We start from the raw sequence: 23,444 nt of genomic DNA, 5'->3' as shown, positions 1-23,444 counted from the left end.
CTGAATATTTAAAAATATTATACAATCCATATAATTAAAAGCATGGGGCACTACTGGTACACAATCATCAGTCAAGCCAATCCAATACCGCATAAGGCCCAGAAACAGACTCCAAGACAAACAGGAAAATTCAGTATATGGCAAAGGAAACACGGGGTAAGTGTTAAGGAAATTGGGTTTTTAATGATATTGGAAAATAAAGAAGCATTTGGAAAAATAAAATCGTATCCATGTGCCATACTGCAAACAAGGAAAAACCAATAGATCAAAGATGTAAATGCAAAAATTAAAAGTATAAAAGTACAAAAAAGAAGCAATGAAGGAATTTTACTATAATCTTGGAATAGCCAAGACTCTTCTACCTGTAAGACTCAAAATGGAAAAGTCACAAAAGAAAAAAACTTGAGGAATTAAACTACGTAAGTCAAAAATCTCTATAAAATTAAGTCTCATAAACAATTTCCAAGAAATGACAAACTAGGAATAATACTTGAAACCAAGTCACTGAAGAATCATCTCCACAATATAGAAAGAATTCCTGAAAATAGAAAAAATAAAAAGAGAGCCCATAAAAAATGCGCAATGTATACAATTCATAGAAAAGGAAATACAAATGGCCTTCAAATATATGAAGAGATGGTCACCTTCACTCTTAAGAAAAATGCACTGAAAATAACTTTATACTGGTACCATTTCTCATCTCTCAGATAGACCAAAATCCACAACTTTGGAAACAATCTGCAGGAGCTACAGGGAAATAAGCATCTCAAACGCAGCTGGTTAAAGCGCAAGCTGCCACCAACCTTTATGAAGGACAACACAGAAGGAAGTATCTCTCAAACCACAACAACACTCACCCCCTGGCCCACCAATACCATTTACAGAAACTGTCTCTGCATACTGGTGTCATCCACGGACTGGCACGTGCCAGGGGTGCTTGCCATCTACCTCTACAAGGATTAGATCGCGTGCTGCTGCAGCCGCTGCCCTCCAACACCCTCTGAGGAAGCCCAGGGTGGAGAGCAGAAATGAAGCACTCTGTGCTCCGGGAAAATGGACACGACAGATCTTCACAGAGTAAGGTATTTTCAGGAGCCGATTTTATGAGCCCAATTCTTACATCTACTCCTATCTAGAAAAGCACTGAAGCCCTTCATGGTGACGACTGTTTCTTGTGACTAGCAGAAATTTCACCAGACCAGCAGAAACTTTCTAAAAAAGTAAAAATAAACGTGCTTGATTGCATGCACTCTCCCTTTACCAAAGTCACATATATTCTGTCCTCCTCCCCGCCTCTTTGGAGCAGTCTCTCAGCGCTATCCGAGGTGCTGTCTCCCCGGCTGCAGTCCTCACGTTGCCCCAAACAAAACTTAACTCACAACTCTCACATTGTGCACTTTTTCAAGTTGACACTGGCACACTACAAAATTATGTAAATCCAAAGCTATTCATTACAGACTTACGTAATTTATAAAAAGAAAATTAAGAGAACCTATTCAGTTACTGTAGGCTGGTTTCATAACACACAACGGAAGACCATGCAGTTGTGAAAAGGGATGAGCATCACTCTGATGAATACACAAAGTTCTTCTGGTAGTTAAGTGACAAAAGCAACTGTACAACAGTGTACATTTTGCACTACCTTTTGTAGAACATGAAAAAAAACATTATATATTCTCATCTGCTCCTATATACAAAACTGGAAGGATATACCAAAAAACTAATAAAGTCGTTACTTGTGGGGACAGGATAGGTGCACATATCATGGAAGTTAAGATCTATTCATAACTTTTTGTATTCTCCAGATTTCTAAACCAAACTAATATATTACATGTTACTCACTCAAAATATAAACTTATAAAAATAACAGACTGAAGAGAAAAACCCCCCCTGCTTCCTCCTCAGTTCTAGAACATGTTTTCAACCTACCTCCTGGGGGATGGAGACCTAGAAGATTTCCTTTTTATGGTTTTTGATGTTCTTGGTGACCTGGAAGAACTCCTGCTCCTCCTCCTACGCCTTTCCCTGAAAGTCAAGAATGTCATTTTAAAAACCAGTAACTTCAGGAAGATTAATTCAAATACACAAAAGCAAAAGGGTCTGGAATGCTCTCAAGTGAAGAGTATTCTTTAAAGGTCAGTTTAAACTAATGTCTTTCATGAAAATATTCTATTATCTAATTTTAGTACAGGTCAAATGATGAACCATAAATTCAACAGACAAGCGAAAACATCTCTTAAGATTTCATGTTAAAAAGATGATCTCCTAGTGCACCAGCCCCAAGCATGGGGAGGGAGGAGGGAGGAGGGTTCAGGATGGGGAACGCATGTATGCCTGTGGCGGATTCATTCTGATATGTGGCAAAACCAATGCAATGTTGTGAAGTTAAATAAATAAATAAATAAATAAATAAAAAGATGATCTCCTTTACGTGTGATTTATTTGGACAGGAATTTCTAGAGCAGAAAAAATATTAATGGATGTTTCATATTCTCTCTTACATTTAACATATTTTCTTCCTCAACACCTAAAGCATGTTGCTGTCCAGATCCTCTGTCATGCATCTAGCTCCTTGCTGCCCCACTGTGGATTATTTTTTCTTAACAAGTTAATAGGCCCTTTTCAAGAAGTGAAAGATAAATAGGCTTGCAACATACAGCCTTTCTAAACCCGAGTGTGCAGAATGCCTCTTTAAGGAGTATTTACATTAGTTCGCTTCACAGATAAACTGCTTTTACCCCCTCAACCACCTACCACTTCATTATTGTTGTTCTAGTCATTTAAAATTAAGCACACAAGTTACTCAGATATAAGGAAATTACTTAAAAACTGGGGTTTAAATATGATGAAGTAAAAAATAATTATTAAATAGATTAACAAGATTATTAAAAACTTTTTTATTAAAAACTATTTTGCTTAAAATATTACTGAATGACACATACTTTTAATAATAATTTTATGTGTGTGTTCAGTCACTAAGTCATGTCTAACACTTTGCAACCCCATGGACTGTAGCACACCAGACTTCCCTGTCCTTCAGTATCTCCTGGAGTTTGCTCAAATTCACGTCCACTGAGTCAGTGAGGCTATCTAACAAATTATGTCATTTGTAAGAGTGGTCAACTTAGAAACAATGAACTGCAAGATGTCTATTCAGGTGATGAGGTATGAGGATTTATTTCTTAAATGACTAATGCAGCCAATGATCTATCTCACAAGAAGCTTTGATAATAAGTGGCCACAGAACTGAAACAACCAAATGCTCTAGACTTCAAGTTCCCTTATATGTCAGTAAATTGATTCTAGGCTAATGAAATATTTTGTGTACTTTTTTCATCTATAAAATAAAAAACTAGACAATGCTTACATGTGGTATACACAGTAGATGTGAAGACTGAAAGAGTTCAAGAACTTTGAGAACACAAATCAATTTCTGCTCTACCTAAGGTTCTTGCCTCCATTACCTAATTTTATCTCCAAGTCACCTCAAAATTATACTTCCTACTGTGGAAATTGGATGACATCATTCCATGCAATCAATACCATTCTGGAGCAGCACCCCTTCCCCCACCTCACACCCCAGAAGTAACTTTTTTCATAGTGTGAGAATGCCAGTGTATCCCATTTTATACAAAATGGCTCCCTCTTCATCAGTGTAACTCTTTACTTGTATTTCAGGAACACTGTGTGTGGGTGGACATCTAGTAACTGCCAGTTAGTGGTAAGGAGAGCCAGGCTTGAGACACAGCAATCCAGAATAATCAGTTAGTTGAGAAGGGAGCTATCAGCACTAGTATGCAGACTGGAGTTAAATAGGCTGACCTTTAAATTTTAGTTTCACACTTAACCAGCTGCACGACTGGGGTCACAGTACTTAATCTGAGTCTTAGTTTTTCCAATGGATAAATGGATAAATAACAACTCTGGTCTCACCGTGCTGTTATGAGGATTAGGATAACATCTGTAACGTACCAAGTCTAATGTGTGGTGCACAGTAGGTGCTCAATAAATTTCTTCTCTTTCCCTTTGTTGGTCTCATCCTTACTGACTGTAATTTCAAGCACTAAAAGTTCTTAAATATCAAAATTTTTTCTTTAAAAAACATAGCTCAGAAGACAATGTTGGAAATAAAAACATCAAGTCGACTATTTTTCTGAGCAGTTAACAGGTTTCCTATTCACTAAACAAATCAGAGCACTTGAAAGGAAGAAAACTGCTAAAAGAAATTTTAACTCTTCACTAAGTTCTTCTGAAAGCATGAATCATTTCAAAAGACTGAACCAGCATCAGTCAGCATTTATTCTCCAGGCCCCAGAGGTTATCTAAGGACTGAATATGACTATCCACACTTTCTTAAGTATCAAGCAACTTAAAATAGTCCATGAAAAAATTAAACATTTTGAAGTCATCAGAAAAAGTAAATTCAAATGAAGTTGAAAAGAATCAGGACGCTACTTGGTGTTGTGAAAGGCACTGTCTAAACATAAACATCAAAGAATGTGCGAAACACAACCAATAAAACAACTGCAGTAAAGACACCGCAAGGCTTAACCGACACCCACAGCAAATGAGGGAAATTATTCAGGTTGTTTCAATGTGCTGAAATACAGCAGAGATCTACTGATTTGAAGTTCCATTTTAACATATACTGCTGCTTTCAACTTTATACTTCTGAGGCATTTTTGAAAAAGCCAGTACCAAGTACTAGTGAGAGTCTTCATTTAAACAATCACTAAAAAAGAGAAAGAGCTACTGTACTACTACACTTCTAACTGAAGTGCAGAGCAGATGGAAAATTTCCTGAGCTTTGGTTTCTCATGTTTTAAAACCATGATAACAGTCTTCTCACAGGCTTACTGTGACAATTAAATAAGATTAGTCATGAAAAACTCTGCTGAAACACAAAATCTGGCATATGGTAAAGCACTCAATAAATGCTAGAAATTATCTTCAATTAAGTAACCAAAGACTAGCATTAAGAATAAGCTATTAAAACAGAAAGCAAAAACATTAGGAAATGCACATGCCAGTCTCAAATTATTCTCTATGAAAAACCTTTCAAAAATATCTTTAAAATTTGCTAAAATATGTTTTGAGGTATTTTTAAGATACAGTTTTTAACACAACTTAGGAACTTCCATTTGTTTATAGTCACAATATCATCTGAAGCAATGGATACAGGTTGAGATAATCCTGAATTAAGGAAGGTCCTTGTTTGCTGCTGTTACTATGGCAACCTGCTGCCACCTGGTGGCAGTCTGTGTGTGCGTGCGCGCGCATGTGCGTGCGCGCGCGCGTGCGTGCTTGCTTCAGTCACATCTGACTCTTTGCAACCCTCTGCGGAGTGTGTGTGTGTGTGTGTGTGTGTGTGTGTGTGAGTCTGTGTGTGTGTGCGCGTGCGTGCGTGCTTCACATCTGGCTCTTTGCAACCCTCTGGGGGGGAGGAGAGAGAGAGAGAGAGAGAGTGAGTGTGTGTGTGTGTGTGTGTGTGTGTGTGTGTGTGTGTATTTGCGTCACATCTGACTCTTTGCAACCCTCTGGACTGTAGCCCGCCAAGCTCCTCTGTCCATGGGATATCCAGGCAAGCATACTGGAGTAGGCTGCCATGCTCTCCTCCAGGGGATGTCCCCAACCCAGGGATCAAACCCGTGTCTCCTATGTCGTCTGCATTGGCAGGTGGGTTCTTTACCATCAGTGCCACCTGGGAAGCCCTGATGGCAGTGCACCTATTAATAAAGAGTTCTAAGAAAAAAGCAAATCTTTAACAAAGAAATGAAAACCAAAATTTAAACATCACACATTCAACAAATAGAGCAGTAAAAATGAACTTAGATGACAAAAAAGACTAATACTGCAACCTTAAAAATAATTTTACATATTAAATTTACTACTCATTCCAAAGAAATATAGAAGCCTAATAAGCAGTCAACTATTCCACATAAAACCAAGTCAGAAATAAAAAGCTTGCCCCTGCCATCCCACCCTCCAAGAAAATAATAAGCAACAGCGACAGCAGTCACTGCACCACCGCCAGGTTACAGCAGTGGATTACAAAGGACAGCTAACTTTTCCAAAAACTGTGCCCAATATTATCTCTTCCTCCTCACTGATTCAATACTGTAGCAATCCCTCTGCTAGAGAAATGTTCTACCATTATTTTACTGATTCCATGTATAACAATATTTTCCCTCTCACTGAAAACTGTCATCAATGAGCCTCTTGGTAGAAAGGTGAAGCATTATCAAACCTGCTGGAACTACGAGATCTTCTTGATGCATTGTAACTTCTGGGTGGTGTTCTGGACTTTTTATCCTTCTTTCTTTTCTCATCTATCTCTTTGGATCTGTCCTTTTCTCGTTCCTTTTCTTTGTCTTGTTCCTTCTCCTTTTCTTTGTCTCGTTCCTTTTCATGGTCTTTGTCCCGCTCTCTCTCTTTGTCCTTCTCTTTGTCCTTGTCTTTATCTCGGTCCTTTTCCCGTTCTTTATCTCGGTCTTTATCTTTGTTTTTACCCCGTTCCTTTTCTTTTTCACGTTCCTTTTCCCTGTCTCTTTCTTTTTCCCTTTCCTTTTCTCTATCTTTTTCTTTCACTCTTTCCTTTTCCTTGATTTTTTCTCGGGTATCTTTTCTTTTGTCCCTTTAAAAATAAAAATAAATAAATAAATTCACAACTAAAACAATTCTACTCCCCAAAAAGGACCTCATTGTGTCCTCAACAATTATCAAAACAACTGATAACAGCTAAAAGAGATTACATACAAATGTCTACATACTTTCTACGTACATGAAGCTAAATGAAACAATTACCAGGCTGAATTAAGTAGTCTGGAAATCTCATAAGTCATACTAACCATCAGATTCAAATCAATGACAATCGACATTAAATTATTACATAAACGATCAAAAAAAAGTTCAATTTCTTTCATTCAAATTTTAAACTACAACAGATTTTTAACAAATGAGGTCATGAGAAAACTACCCTTAAATTCAAAAAACTCACCGTGAACGTGAGCGACTCCTTGACTTTCGCCTCTCCCTTGATTTAGAGCGTTTTTTATGAGGACTCTTAGATCTACGTCTATCTTTTTGTCTTGAACGTGATCTATTGTGGGATCTACTCCTAAAGAAAGACAAATTGTTAGAGTATCAAAACTTAGTCTCAGAATTTCAATTTCAAATGGGAGAATTTTAAAACCAAACTTGACAGTATTTATCAGTATTTTTAAACTCTCTTTACATAACACTTCAGATAGCTTATCTGACATAATTTATTGGAAACTTTACCAGTTTATTGCCCAGAATACAAAGACAGAAATAGAGAAAGAAGTTAAGCTATTTCCTACGTCAGACAAGCTGATGGTTTCAGGTGTGACTTTCCTTTGCTAAGTACTACATGCTTCAATTAGTACAGATGATTTCTCTTGGTCCATATTTCCATATCATAAATTGTCTTTAACTCCTGACTTGCATGTAATATGACTGCTTGTGGTTACACCTTATCTTGACAGGGAGTGGTGGTTATATGGTTCAATGGTTTCTATAAACAGCTGTGTGTTGTTTGTCATAACACATACTAAGAAGAATGTGTAAGAAAGCACAGTACTAACGATGGTGCTAGTGTGACAGGAGACCAAACACCTTACTCATGAGTGAACGCTAAATATAATCAAATACTCAATTTGCAAAGGCCCTGATTTTATAATTACATATACAGAAGTATTAAAAGAAACCATTATTACTAGAATTCTTGGAGGAAAAATAACTGTTCTTCCAATTCTAAAATTCTCTAGGCTCTTCTCCCAACTAAATAGCATATATAAGTGACATTTTTCATATTGAGGTATGCTAGGAACTATTCATTAAAATATGACAAAACTGAATGCATACAACAAGTGATGAGACTCACTGGTTTTGGAGACAGACAATCTGGCTCTGACACTCAGTTCTGCCACACAACAGCTGAGAGAACTCTGGTTAATCACTTAACCTCTCTAAGCCTGAGTTTCTTCATCTAAAAACTGGAGTAAAAATCATACCTACACCTCTTATGACTGCCATGATGGTTAGAACAGATGATGTATGGAAAACTAACCGTTCCTGGTGCAGAATAAATGGTTAAAACTCCTACTCTCAATATCTACATCATCATCAACAATTAACATTAATGAAAAATTATTCCAAGAAGGTAAAATGAACTTCTATAAGGATGCCTTACATAATTAAGACTCATCTTGATAGTAATATTTTCATGAATTAAGTTAAAACAAGTTTATAGAAGAAATACATATAGTTAAATGCTTGTAGAATGCTATGAAACCAAAAAAATCTACAAACAATCCTCAATTAAAAATAAAATCTTGTTCATAAAACACATTTTTCAGTTAGCTAAAATTTGTTTTCCAACAGTTAATTTTCAACTAGATCATTCATCTATTACATGGCTTTAAAAATTAAACTTTTATCTTTACGCTATTCGGTCCCTAAGTTGTGTCCAACTCCTCGTGACACAGGAAAGCACGCCAGGCTTCCCTGTCCTTCACTATCTCCTGAAGTTTGCTCAAATTCATGTTAGTTGAGTCAGTGATCCTATCTAACCATCTCATTTATCTTCATACCACATTTTAATCTAAGAAAATAACTATTAGTGAGTTGAAATCTTTATCACCAATAACCTATGGGACACTAGGGTCAAGTAGTAGCTACTAGAGAAAAACTGCCAAACTTACAACGTTTTTAAGTCCATTTACAGCCATCCACATAAGGGTAATGTTTTAAAGGGCCTTTGCCTCTATGTACTTAACAGTCCTGTTAACTTTGCTAAAAAAAAATAATAATAATTTTGTTTTCCTCAAATAGCGCTTTCCAGTCTTAATTAAGAAACTCTTAATAAAAATTAACCATAGCCCTAACAAATAAAAGTTAATAATAAAAAAGCACTCACCAAAACAAACAAACAAAAAAAGAAACAAAAGCAAAGCAAAACACAAAAAAGCAATGACCGCTTGGCTTCCCACTTTACACTGTGGGTACTCAGAGTTTGAAACTCACTGCTCAAGAGTAATTACTGTATTTTAATTTTGACAATAAAGATTTCATGTCTATGTCACCCACTAGTTGCCTTTAAGTATTCTGATTAGGAAAGCTAAAAGCTGTAAGTCAAGAGCAAGACTACTCCAATCAAAGATAAAGATGTGAGCCATCATTAGCAGTTCTCATTTTAGCATAAATGTACAAAATTGCACTTACAGGTTAAATTGTAAATAAAGGGCAACTTACCATGATGTTGCATCAAAGTTCATTTGTAAGTCAGTTGCTTCCCATTAAAATATTATAAAATGTCTTACAGTTCCTATGCTGGTCTGTAAAAGTTATAACTTTACAATAGAGTACTACCCACCTTTTCTAACCCTGACCCTATGAAAAAAAAAAAACAATAAAAATTTGGACAGAGTGGAAACACATCTTCCCAGTTCTAGCCAAGACAATAACAAATAACTCCTTACTCCCTCCTACAGAGAGAAGAGAGGAATAGGGAGAAGATCAGGGGAAGGTCCTAGAAGTATTACAACACTGCTGCTGCTGCTAAGTCGCTTCAGTCGTGTCCGACTCTGTGCGACTCCATAGACGGCAGCCCACCAGGCTCCCCCGTCCCTGGGATTCTCCAGGCAAGAACACTGGAGTGGGTTGCCATTTCCTTCTCCAATACATGAAAGTGAAAAGTGAACGTGAAGTCACTCAGTTGTGTCCAACTCCTAGTGACCCCATGGACTGCAGCCTACCAGGCTCCTCCATCCATGGGATTTGCCAGGCAAGAGTACTGGAGTGGAGTGCCATTGCCTTCTCCAAGGTAGAAAAAGATGGGCCTTCGAGAAAGGGGATCCTGCAACCTCCACTCTTGGCTAGGTCTACTGGGCCAGATAAAGAGCTGAAGGTGCCCAATCCCACTAGAAGGAGAGAGGAACCACGAAATGTATGGCATTTCCCACAGTGGAGAGGGGGAGGGAGTTCCTTAAGTCCAATGTTTTTGGTTGAGGAACCTTTTTTTCAACAAAATTCATCCTCTTTTGCATTTCTTTAAGATTTTAGTAAAGGCTTCTTGTATAAGAACAGTATATGCTGATAAAAAAGACATACAGGCGTACCTCAAGAAATATTGTGGGTCAGGTTCCAGACCACAGCAACAAAAGGAACATCACAATAAAGCAAGTCCAAGGAACTTTTTGGCTTCCCAGTGCATATACAAGTTATATTTACTCTACAGTGTAGTGTATTAAGTGTGCAGCAGCACTGTGTTACCAAAAAAAAAGTACATACCTTAATTTAAAATGTGTTGGCCAGAAAGTTCATTCAGGTCCTTCCCTAACATCTTACAAAAAACCTGAATGAACTTTTTGGCCAACAACATTTAATTGCTAAAAAAATGCTGATCATCATCTGACAATGCAGGACTGCCACAAACTTTCAATTTGTTAAAAACAACAATATCTGTGAAAGCATAATAAAGCCGAGTATAACAAAATGAGGCATGTCTGCATGTGAGCCAGCCAAGAACAATTAATTTCTCACTCTGTATCATTAGACAGACCTCCATGAAACTCCCATGAATAAAAATAATTAACAAATTTCTAACCCTTGGAAGGGGAAAATATCCAAATACACTTAAAATGTTAAGAGTAAAAACCTTAAAATAGATAAATTATATGTCCCAACAGAGAAAACTTCACAGAAATTATCAAGAAAATAATGATATTAATCATTAAGTTCTGCTTTTTTCCAGCTACAGAATACCATTAACAGATATGGAATATGGCTCTATTAACAGTATGGCTCTATTAACACAATTTAAGAGTCAAGTCACTGGTCTTTTTCTTCCTCAGAAAGTTATTACTCTTTCACTCACTCCTATACTTTCTTGATCTCCTTTACTTTTACCACTCTGTTGACCTATAGAAATATCCATAACCTAGTACCACTGAGTTTCTGCTACACTGCCTTCTTCCTCATACATGAAACAATTTCCTTCTCTTAGACATGAACTTGCCTTACTGTACAGCCTTGGATAAAGAGTAAAACCATATTCTAAAAGGAGTTTTGCAATCTAATAATAATAGGGAAGTATATACCAGTACAGCTAAAAGTATAGTTTACTAGTCTAATTAAGAATATCTGCAATTAGAGATCACCGTTCTGTGTGAGGTAAGTCAGAAAGAGAAAAACAAATACCATACAATAACACTTACACGTGGAATCTAAAATATGATAAAAACGAACCTATCTATGAAAAACAGAAATAAAATCAGGGACACAGAGAACAGTATGGTGGTTGCCAAGGGAAAGGGGGTGGGAGAGGGCAGGAATGGTAGTTTGGGATTAGCAGATGCAAACTGGTATGTCTAGAATGGATAAACAAGGTCCTACCGTAGAGCACAGGAAACTATATTCAACATCCTGTGACAAACCACATGAAAAAGAATGTACATATACGTATAACTGAGTCACTTCAGCTGTCCAGAAGTAATCAACACAACCCTGTAATCCAACTACACTTCAATAAGAAATAAATTTTAAAAAAGAATATCATATTTTCCTATCCCATTGCCTCAACTCCTTGATTAGCACAGGAAATTAAGACTAAACTGAGCTTGCTGATGAAGTTAAACAAAGAACATACTGGCCCTTTTTGCCCTCCCCTGAAATCCTCCTTCCCTAATACTCCCAACAAACATGCACACACACTCTTTTCTATGTCTTCTCTTCAGAGAGTATGAATATGTATGTACATATACATACAATTAGGATCCACTGTATCCATTTTCACATTTCAGTAACAGCTCCCTCCTCATCTTAAAGAAGACAATAAAACTTACCATGTTCGACCTGATTCTTAGGTTACTTTCAATCAAGTTTATATTTTGAGATCCCCTTTGCACCACACACAACATATTTTTAAAAGAACATTAAAATGAGAGAGCCATGCTCAAAAATAAGATAAACAGAATAGAAAACAGTTCTAATGAGGTGGATGAAACTGGAACCTATTATACAGAGTGAAGTAAGCCAGAAGGAAAAACACCAATACAGTATACTAACGCATATATATGGAATTTAGAAAGATGGTAATAATAACCCTGTGTACGAGACAGCAAAAGAAACACTGATGTATAGAACAGTCTTATGGACTCTGTTGCAGAGGGAGAGGGTGGGAAGATTTGGGAGAATGGCATTGAAACATGTAAAATATCATGTATGAAACGAGATGCCAGTCCAGGTTCGATGCACGATACTGGATGCTTGGGGCTAGTGCACTGGGACGACCCAGAGGGATGGTATGGGGAGGGAGGAGGGAGGAGGGTTCAGGATGGGGAACACATGTATACCTGTGGTGGATTCATTTTGATATTTGGCAAAATTAATACAATTATGTAAAGTTTAAAAATAAAATAAAATTAAATTAAATTAAAAAAACAAAAGAATAGAAACAAAGTTGAAGCACAATACAATAGGTGCCATTAGAACTGCAAGTTACTCCTATGTTTCAGGTCCCAAAGTGGGTGGAGGCAGCTCTATCACCAAGAGTACAAAGGCTTAAAGGACTTCATTTGATGCAGAGTACTAGAGAAAGGCAACTACTTGAAATCTAGATCTGGGGTAGTACTTCCCAGACCTTTTGGGGAACAAAAATGCAACTTTACCAGCACTTTCAGCACCATATGTTCCCTTTTCCCAACCTGAAGAAAGAAAAATTTCTGCCAATTCTTTACACTAGTTAATTCTTAGAAAAGTCAAGAACAGAACACCTTAAGATAAAAAACCAACTTCTAAAACTAAAAATTAGTTGAAAGTATGTATTTACTAGATAAAACTTCATTCTTAAGTATACTGCTGTAATTAAAGCAACATCTAATAGTAACCATTGTTTCTGATGAATACCAGTGAAATTTCTAAACTCTGAAACTTGGACAAAAACTCAAGAAAATCTTAACCATGGTAAATACAAAAACAAACAAACATTAAAAATATGACAGCAGAAATTCTCACCTGTGTTTTGACTGCGACCTTTTCCTTCGAGAACGGGATTTTGAGCTAGACCTGGATTTTGAACGAGTGTGGGAACGAGATCGACCGCCTTTTCTTTCATTGCTCTTTCCAGACTCTGGGAGGAAAAAACCACTTTGCAGTGTAAGCTCAGAACAATTAAAGATCCCAGTTAATAATCAGGCACAAGTGGAATGTACCACATATAGTGCAAGGGGCCTACTCTCTGTACATCCTCCTCCTGTGCAATTATCCTTCAGAAACATCCAAGAAAGTCATTGCATAAACTCGTTGAGTGCAGCCACCCTGCAGCAGTACATATAAACCAGATGATTATAAACAGCTGTTCGTAGTATTTTGTTGCTGCCATAATGTACGATTATAACATGTCTGTAATTCCTATGACAGTGATTTTAAATCCTTTTTCCATTTATTTTCCTAGAATTGAAGTTTAAGTTCTGAGCGCTAATTTGAAAATTTGCTCAAATGTAAACCATCTAGACATTTTTAGGTTGGATTTTTATAGTTAGCAACACAAAAGATTGAAGAGATGTTCCTTTACCTTGCTAAAATAGTCTCTATTTTTCCTAAATTGTGGTCTCTGTTGTCTATTTTTAAAATTAAAACTTTGAAGGAAAAATGAAATCTGCTTAATTGTAACATTTAAAATATATTTATTCTTGTCTTTAGTCTCACAAATAATATTTATACTTTGCTTTAAGCAAATCAGTTCTGTACACTGATTTTGCTATTAAAATATAAAGAACTGATTTAACTCAAGCTAATGTACCTCAATTCAGTATCATGGAAAAAGACATTTGTGCTAAATAGTTCTTCAACCTTTGGTGCTAGTTAAGTCACTTACACTTTGAGTTTCAGTCTTCTTATTGTAAAATGAAGGGACTGAACAGATAATTTCTAAAATTCCTTTCAGTTCTAAGAGTCTATGATCATCAACTATGACCTATGTAACAACGCTGTGGCCTTACCTGGTTCGATAGCTGCTGAGATAAAGGACTGAGCCTCTCGTACTCGCTTCATTACTTCTTCTAACTCCTTAGCTGCAGCCTGAGGTGTCATCTCAGGGGGTTTTACTATTGCATTGTTGGAGTGATTTATTCTAAATTAAAAATATTAGCATATCACAAATACACACCATATTTTACAAAACCTGAAACAATTAACTGCTTATAAGGTACACATATTTACAAATCTGAGGACATCTCAAAAGCACATGAAGAATAATATAGCTAAATATAGAATAACCAAAACCAACCTCAAAACCATGATTCATCTCATTTCCATCTGCCATCATCTCTTGCTAACAAAGGCAAAAGCAAGGGGAAAAATAAAAAGAAAAACTGAACCCTAGCTAACTTCTTTGACAACCTCAACAGACCAGGACAACAGCTTTACCACACAGCTTAGAATTAAAATACATTAAAATGGTAACACCAGTATTAAAATGAGTCATTTCTATTCTTAGATTATAAATAACTCTCCCTTCATGGCTAAGAGTGGTTTCTCTGAGGCACATAAATGAATTTGGTGTGTCTCACTTTAGCATGGTGAAAAGACAAGCATTCACTAAGAACATCATTTCTTATCCTCTAATAGCAGACTCCTGACCAAACTGCATAGTTAAGATCGTTATCTACAGAATTCAAATAAAACTGTCACCTCAATAATCTACATGAAATAGAATTTCTGGTCTTGAGTATCTAAAAGGTTCTATCAATTTTTCACTTTGCAAACAAGAATGCAAGCAAGCCTTAAAATGTTTAATTTTTAAACATTTCTGAGATTCTGGATTTACCAAAATTCTATTTCTATATTACTGTAAATTCAAGTCATATGTTAGACTGCCCATTAGTCTATCATAATAATGCAAAACTAACCTGACTTGTTAAAGCCTATGGAAAAAGAGCTACAATCAATATGTATGGTATAAATATGGTAGTATTAAACTAGACCTTATAAACTAGAAAGTAACATGTCTTCAAATGCGACTTTAAAAGCTAAAATGGTAAATATCTCATGTGTTTCATTTATACTTAACACAGTCTTCCTTTCCACAAATTGCCAATTACTATTAAAAAGAAAAAAAAAACAATTACATAAAAAACACTTAAAAATTTTTCAGAATCATTAAAATTTCTTTGTTTAGTGTTTCTTACTTCAGTGGCCTGTCTCCAAACATAACTCCATTAAAAGCAAGGGCCCTTGGTACAGAATTTTGGTCTGCAAATTCCACAAAAGCAAACCGAGTTGGCTGAGTCTCATCACCTGCCATCCGAACAAACTTCACTTCTCCAACTTGTTTAAAAAATTCAAGTAGCTGATCAGCTGTGGTTGTCTGAAGAAACAAAGTAACAGTTTTAATAAAGTATATTCTTCTTAAAAAAAAATCTGGTAAATATTACTTTACCAACTGATATGATTTTTAAGAAAGGGGAAAAGATAAAAGGTCCCAACACTCGATTTCTTCTTCTATTAGTTACCTGGGAATTCAAATTGCCAACATAGACTGTTCTCCTAATTTCATCAATTTTAGAAGGATCCACATTCCCCATCAGTGGTGGCTGTGGTATCTCTCCAAGGGTTGCAATGTTGGGGTCTAGGGCTGCTGCTGGTATAGCTCCCAAACTGCTAAGGGAAACGCCCAGCTATAAAAAATAAACATAGCAGGTATTTTCTGTTAGTGTCAAAATTACCATTATCAAGAAATCCAAAGAGGGGATAATGTATACATATAGCTGGTTCATTTTACTGTTCAGTAGAAACACATTATAAAGAAACAACACTCCAATAAAAGTTCACTTAAAAAACAAAACAAGCAAACAAAGAAACATTACCAGCCTCTCTTCTTGAAGAATACTAATCAATTCAGTAAGACTGGGAAGAGACTAGGGACTCCTAATTTAAGCCAGGTATACATCTGAATTAATCAGAGTAAGGTCACAGTGGTTTTCAATGTAACAAGAATGTATTTCTTAATGTATTTCTTAACTATCTGGGTATTTTAATTCTAAACTTAACATTAAAAACAAACAGTGAATTCTTACTATTTTTTTTTTCTATTAAATGGTAGTTTTAGTAATTGAGAATTCTATTCTTTTCTGTTGACCAATCATGATACAATGATATTAACTGAATAATAGTTACATAGTCACAATAGTAAAAGATCAGTTTTCACAATCAATAGCCAGACAAAAAGTAAAAGATAATTACAACTGCAAGCCGTAAGGGAAGCTTGATTAACCTAACAATATAAAATAATTACATACAACTTGGGGGATTAAGTACAGTGACGTGCTGAGTGGAAGTGTGTACGTGCACATGTTCTCATCTGTCCAGCAAGTCTGTCTTTGGTTGGTGCATTTAATCCATTTCCATGTAAAGTAATTATCACTATGTATGATCCTATTTGGCCTTTTACACAGTTCATGACGTTCTCATGGCAAGTACACGGGGTGGCTTGTCATTCCCTCCTCCATGCTGAAGCTGAAGCTACAGTATTTTGGTCATCTGACACACACAGACGACTCACTGGAAAAGTCCCTGATGCTGGGAAAGATCAAGGGCAGAAGAAGAGGGTGTCCGAGGATGAGATGGCAGGATGGCATCACCGATGCAATGAACATGAACTCAGGCAAACTCTGGGAGATGGTGAGGGACAGGAAGGCCAGGCGTGCTGAAGTCCACGGGGTCACAAAGAGTCAGATAGGACTGGGCGAGTGAACAACAGTGATCCTATTACCATTTTTTTTTTTAGCATTTTCTTAACTGTTTTGCATTTATTCTAGTAGGTCTTTTCTTTCTCATGTTTCCTGCCTAGAGAATTTCCTTTAGTATTTGTTGTAAAGCTGGTTTGGTGGTGCTGAATTCTCTTAACTTCTGCTTGTCTGGAAAGCTTTTCATTTCTCCATCAAATCTGAACAAGAGTCTTGCTAAGTAAACTATTCTTGGTTATAGGTTATTCCCTTTCATCACTTTAAATGTATCACACCATTCCCTTCTGGCTTGTAGAGGTTTCTACTGAGAAATTAGCTGATAACTTATGGGAGTTCCATTTTATCTTATTTGTCATTTTTCCTTTCTTTTACTATTTTATCTTCGTTTTTAATTTTCATCATTTTGATTACTATGTGTTTCAGTGTGTTCCTCCTTGGGTTTATCCTGCCTGAGACTCTTTCTGCTTCCTGGACTTGGTTGACTACTTCTTTTTCCATCTTAGGGGAACTTTTCAGCTATTATTTCTTCAAATATTTTCTTAGGTCCTTTCTCTCTTTCTTCTTCTGGGACCCCTATAATGAGAATGTTGGTGCATTTAATGTTGTCCCAGAGGTCTCCTAGGTTGTCTTCATTTATTTTCATTTGTTTTTCTATATTCTGTTCTGTGGCAGTGATTTCCACTATTCTGTCTTTCAGGTCACTTATCCATTCTTCTGCATCAGCTATCCTATTAATTCCCTCTAGTGTATTGTTCCTCTCGGTGTATACTTTAGTTCTTCTAGTTTCTTGGGAAACATTTCTTGCATCTTCTCAATCTTTTCTTCCACTCTTTATCCAAGATCCTAGATCATCTTCACTATCATTATTCTGAATTCTTTTTCTGGAAGGCTGTCTATCTCCACTTCATTTGCTTGTTTTTCTGGAGTTTTACCCTGTCCATTCATGTGAGACAAAACCCTCTGCTTTTTCATCCTGGTTAACTTTCTATGGTGTGGTTTTAGTTCTAGCCACTGAGGTATTGTGTTCTTGCTTCTTCTGTCTGCCCTCTGGTAGATGAGACTAAGAGGCTTGTACAAGCTTCCTGATGGGAAGGACTGGTGGCAGGAAAAACAGGGACTTGCTCTGGTGGGCAGGGTCATGCTCAGTAAAATTTTAATCCAATTACCTGCCAATGGGGGTGTTTGCGCTCCTTCTCTGTTTGTTGTTTGGCCTGAGATGACCCAGCCAAACATGGGCTCTATGGTTGGGTTAATCATGACGTCCAAGAGGACTTACACCAGAGGACCCTTTCCAGGACTGCTGCTGCCTGTGTCCCCATCCCCATGGCACGCCACTGCCAATCCACACCACCACAGCAGACCCTCCGACACTAGCAGGCAGATCTGGTCAGTCTCCTGTGGGGTCACTGCTCCGTCCCACGGGGTCTTGGCATACACAAGATTTTGTTTCTGCTAAGAGTGGAGTCTCTGTTTCCCCCAGTCCTGTGAAGTCCTGTAATCAAATCCCACTGGCCTTCAAAGTCAGATACCCTTGGGAATCCTAGTCCCTTTGTTGGATCCCCTCGCTGGGAAGCCTGACGTGGGACTCAGAACCTTCACAACAGTGGGAGAACTTCTTTGCTATTACTATTCTCCAGTTTGTGGGCTGCCCACCTGGTGGGTATGGAATTTATCGTCATTGTGCCCCTCCTACCATCTCATTGTGGCTTCCTGTCTTTGGACGTGGAGTATCTTTTCTTGGTGGGTTCCAGCGTCCTCCAGTGGATGGTTGTCCAACAGCTAGCTGCAATTTTGGTGCTTTTGCAGGAGATGAGTGAATGTTCTTTTACTCTGCCATCTTGAACTGGAAACCCTGTCAATTCTTACCTATTTGCAGTAGTTTTTAGTTTAAACATTAAGAAACATGCTTTAGTGTGAATTTAAACTTAAAAAGATAGATCTGAGAATCTGAAAATGAAACATTCTACAGAATCATGAGAAGACTTTTTAAGAAACAAAAACACGCTACTTTCATTTTCACCTGTGCAATTTAAGTCAATTAAGTTAACCAACTATATATTGTTATACTGTTGCAAAACTACTAAAATTTTAACAATGCTTTCTAAAGGCAAAACTACTAGTTTATGAAATCAGTATCACTTATGCTTGTCGTAGCAACCCATGTGTGATCTTTTTAAAACATCAAATCAAGTTTTATCTCTGCTTAAAACCCTTTAGAATAAAATTCAAACTTCCTTCTGTGGCCTAAAGAGCCTTACATAAGCAGTGCCCTTACCTGCCCCTCTAATCTCAAAACAACTACTACCCTACCTCCTTAAACCCCTACCCTGCCACCAAACCATTCTGTACCTTGAACACACAAGTTTTTCTCACTCAGGGCTTTTTACCTGGCATTCCATCTACCCTAAAAAGCTCTTCCCCGAGTTTCTGCTGGCTGAACTCTTCAACCATCAGGTCAGTCATCCTCTCCAAGTTTTCCCTGACCTTATGGAGAGCCACATTTCCTCTCTACTGCATCACTGTTTTTTTCCTTCATAGTTTTTATTAACATAATCTGTGGTATCTTGCTGCTAACAGACCTTAGATTTGTTGCTATCATCATTTCCAATTATCATAACATTGTAGAAAATATCTTTAGTTCAAAACGCATGAATGATCTAGTCTCTCTCCACATGTTGCCTCTAATGACACTCCTTTTTCTCCTATCTCATCTCTGATAGTCTAACATTCAGATGATTGAGGGTCCCACCTTCAATTTTTTCCTACTGTGCAAGAGAATTATTATATAAACTAAGCTAAATCACAAGTATGGGTCTTGTTAGTTCTGCATGGATTTAAAACAGACTTTTCCAGGTATTCCTTCTCCACTGGGACGTATAATTATAGATCTGGAGTGGGATTTTCCAAATCATCTAACTCAAGCCCTTTGTTTCTCAAATGTAAAGACCATTCAGTCTTTTTTTCTTCAGAAAACTTTTTTTGTCTCTGTCTTCTTTGCACTACACCATTCTTCAACACTTGTGCCACTTGACATGGTAACCATCGATTACACAGAGCTATCTGAATTTTAATTAGAATTCAGTGCCTCAGTCACACCAAATTTCAAGTGCTCAATAGCCGCACGCTGCTAATGGTTTCTATACTACATGGTAGAGATTCAGACATCTCCATCATAGCAGAAAGATCTACTGGATATGGCTGCTCTGTAACAATACAACTACCCTTCTTTAGATTAGTCTCTATTCTGGCCCTGGTCCAAACAACCTAAATATTGGGTTAGCCAAAAAGTTTGTTCAGGTTTTTCTGTAAGATGTTATAAAAAACCCACACAGGGGGAGGCACCAAGATGGCGGAGGAGTAGGATGGGGAAAACACTTTCTCCCCCACAAATTCATCAAAAGAGCATTTAAACGTCGAGTAAATTCCACACTTCTGAATGCCGGCAGAGGACATCAGGCACCCAGAAAAGCAACCCAACTCTTCGAAAGGAGGTAGGAAAAAATATTAAAGACAATAAAAGAGACAAAAGAGGGAGGGACGGAGTTCCGTCCCGGGAAGGGAGTCTTAAAAAGAGAGAAGTTTCCAAACACCAGGAAACCTTCTCACTGCCGAATCCGTGCCGAGCTTTGGAAGCACAGAGGGTAACATAACAGGGAGAAAAAATAAATAAACAATTAAAACTCGCAGATTGCGAGCCCTACGGTAACTCCCCCAGCGGAGAAACAGCGCAGACGCCTGCATCTGCCATTGGCAAACAGGGGCTGGGCAGGGAGGCGCGGCGCAGGCTGCATCGCTGAGAGTAAGAATCTGGCCTGAATACCCTGAGCACTATCTGAGCGAAATAATTTGGGCTAGCAAACCAGACTGTGGGATATCTACCATGCGAAAAGCCAGCCCTAACCTAAGACACCGCCAGCCCGCGCACGGAACAAAGGACTAAACAGAGATAGCCGGCTGCAGACCTTCCCCCTCCGGTGACAGGCAGCCAGAGCCGGAAGGGGGCGATCGCAGCCCCAGAGAGACATTATCTATAAAACTGGCTTCTTTGCTAACTAAAACTTATTGGGGGTCTGGACGGTCAACATCTGCCTGAGAAGGTGCGCCGGTTTTACACCCAGATAACCGAGTGGCGGGGAGGCGATAAGTCGCAGCATTGGTGCTCGCCAAACACCTCATCACCTGAGCTGCTCGGACCTGGGAAGAGCACAAAACGCAGGCCCAACTGAGTCTGAGCCTCTGAGGACTACCTGAGTGCCTGAACCTGAGCGGCTTGGACCTGGGAGGTGCATGCAACCCAGGGCCAGCCTCGGATTGTTCCCGGCGGAACAACCTAGAGCCCGAGCAGTGTGGGCAGGGAGGCTACACGCGCCGTGAGCGGGGGCAGACCCAGTGTGGCTGAGGCACTGCGAGCGCACGCCAGTGTCATTTGTCTGCAACATCCCTCCCTCCCTCCCCACAGCGCGACTGAACAAAGAGAAGAAATACAGCTCCACCCACCAGAACACCGACACAAGCTTCCCTAACCAGGAAACCTTGACAAGCCACCTGTACAAACCCACACACAGCGAGAAAACGCCACAATAAAGAGAACTCCACAAACTGCCAGAATACAGAAAGGACTCCCAAACTCAGCAATTTAAACAAGATGAAGAGACAGAGGAATAGCCAGCAGATAAAGGAACAGGATAAATGCCCACCAAACCAAACAAAAGAGGAAGAGATAGGGAATCTACCTGATAAAGAATTCCAAATAATGATAGTGAAATTGATCCAAAATCTTGAAATTAAAATGGAATCACAGATAAATAGCCTGGAGACAAGGATTGAGAAGATGCAAGAAAGGTTTAACAAGGACCTAGAAGAAATAAAAAAGAGTCAATATATAATGAATAACGCAATAAATGAAATTAAAAACACTCTGGAGGCAACAAATAGTAGAATAACAGAGGCAGAAGATAGGATTAGTGAATTAGAAGATAGAATGGTAGAAATAAATGAATCAGAGAGGATAAAAGAAAAACGAATTAAAAGAAATGAGGACAATCTTAGAGACCTCCAGGACAATATTAAACGCTACAACATTTGAATCATAGGGGTTCCAGAAGAAGAAGACAAAAAGAAAGACCATGAGAAAATACTTGAGGAAATAATAGTTGAAAACTTCCCTAAAATGGGGAAGGAAACAATCACCCAAGTCCAAGAAACCCAGAGAGTTCCAAACAGGATAAACCCAAGGAGAAACACCCCAAGACACATATTAATCAAATTAACAAAGATCAAACACAAAGAACAAATATTAAAAGCAGCAAGGGAAAAACAACAAATAACACACAAGGGAATTCCCATAAGGATAACAGCTGATCTTTCAATAGAAACTCTTCAAGCCAGGAGGGAATGGCAAGACATACTTAAAATGATGAAAGAAAATAACCTACAGCCCAGATTATTGTACCCAGCAAGGATCTCATTCAAGTATGAAGGAGAAATCAAAAGCTTTTCAGACAAGCAAAAGCTGAGAGAATTCTGCACCACCAAACCAGCTCTCCAACAAATACTAAAGGATATTCTCTAGACAGGAAACACAAAAATGGTGTATAAACTCGAACCCAAAACAATAAAGTAAATGGCAACGGGATCATACTTATCAGTAATTACCTTAAACGTAAATGGGTTGAATGCCCCAACCAAAAGACAAAGACTGGCTGAATGGATACAAAAACAAGACCCCTACATATGTTGTCTACAAGAGACCCACCTCAAAACAGGGGACACATACAGACTGAAAGTGAAGGGCTGGAAAAAGATTTTCCATGCAAATAGGGACCAAAAGAAAGCAGGAGTCACAATACTCGTATCAGATAAATTAGACTTTAAAACAAAGGCTGTGAAAAGAGACAAAGATGGTCACTACATAATGATCAAAGGATCAATCCATGAAGAAGATATAACAATTATAAATATATATGCACCCAACATGGGAGCACCGCAGTATGTAAGACAAATGCTAACAAGTATGAAAGGAGAAATTAACAATAACATAATAAAAGTGGGAGACTTTAATACCCCACTCACACCTATGGACAGATCAACTAAACAGAAAATTAACAAGGAAACACAAACTTTAAACGATACAATAGACCAGTTAGACCTAATTGATAGCTATAGGACATTTCATCCCAAAACAATGAATTTCACCTTTTTCTCAAGCGCACATGGAAAAAAAAAAAAAAAAACCAGCTTACTTGAAAAAAAAAGCATTTCAATGAAATAGCAGTAAATAGAAATTATGATTCCTCTTTCTATGAAATATCAAACATTGGAAAAAAAAATAAAATAAAATTGTATGTGTGAAAGCACTTCATAGACCATAGAGCTCTCTGTAAATATCACTATCATTATAGCATTTTAACAGTCACGTAAGCTGACCCTTATGGGAATGAGGGTCTTCCAGGGAGATTGTATCATTAAGCAGTTTAACAAGAGTAGATGGATGAGAATTGAACAATTTTCTGTGCACAACAAAACTCAACGTATTCATAGAAACTCATATAAAAATGTTATCTGTTTATCTTTGAAGGGAGGACTCATTATTATTATTGTTATTATTATTTTAACCAGCAGTGCATTGACAAAGAAAGTCCCAGCGTTAAACAACTCTGTCTTCATGATTAGAGTCTT

General features: G+C 37.7%; 1 protein-coding gene across 5 annotated transcripts in view; it reads right to left on the bottom strand.

The window, feature by feature from the left end:
- SREK1 (splicing regulatory glutamic acid and lysine rich protein 1) overlaps nt 1–23,444 on the bottom strand; it is a 50,710-nt gene that overhangs the window by 8,900 nt on the left and 18,366 nt on the right. For all 5 annotated transcript variants that reach the window (XM_086362004.1, XM_086362003.1, XM_086362001.1 and 2 more), the window contains 7 exons: nt 15,534–15,698; nt 15,210–15,388; nt 14,022–14,152; nt 13,036–13,150; nt 6,998–7,117; nt 6,248–6,634; nt 1,930–2,025 (listed from right to left, as the gene is read on the bottom strand). In XM_086362004.1, the coding sequence (XP_086218130.1) occupies nt 1,930–2,025; nt 6,248–6,634; nt 6,998–7,117; nt 13,036–13,150; nt 14,022–14,152; nt 15,210–15,388; nt 15,534–15,698 (1,193 nt within the window). The remainder of the gene's footprint in view (nt 1–1,929; nt 2,026–6,247; nt 6,635–6,997; nt 7,118–13,035; nt 13,151–14,021; nt 14,153–15,209; nt 15,389–15,533; nt 15,699–23,444) is intronic.

The sequence above is a fragment of the Bos grunniens genome, chromosome 20 (genome assembly GCF_055505025.1).
Source record: "Bos grunniens cultivar Pamir isolate PY7600 chromosome 20, Bosgru_T2T1.0, whole genome shotgun sequence".
Taxonomy (NCBI): Eukaryota; Metazoa; Chordata; class Mammalia; order Artiodactyla; family Bovidae; genus Bos; species Bos grunniens.
Note: the sequence above shows the minus strand (reverse complement) of the source record. Positions and strands in the feature narration are given on the sequence as shown.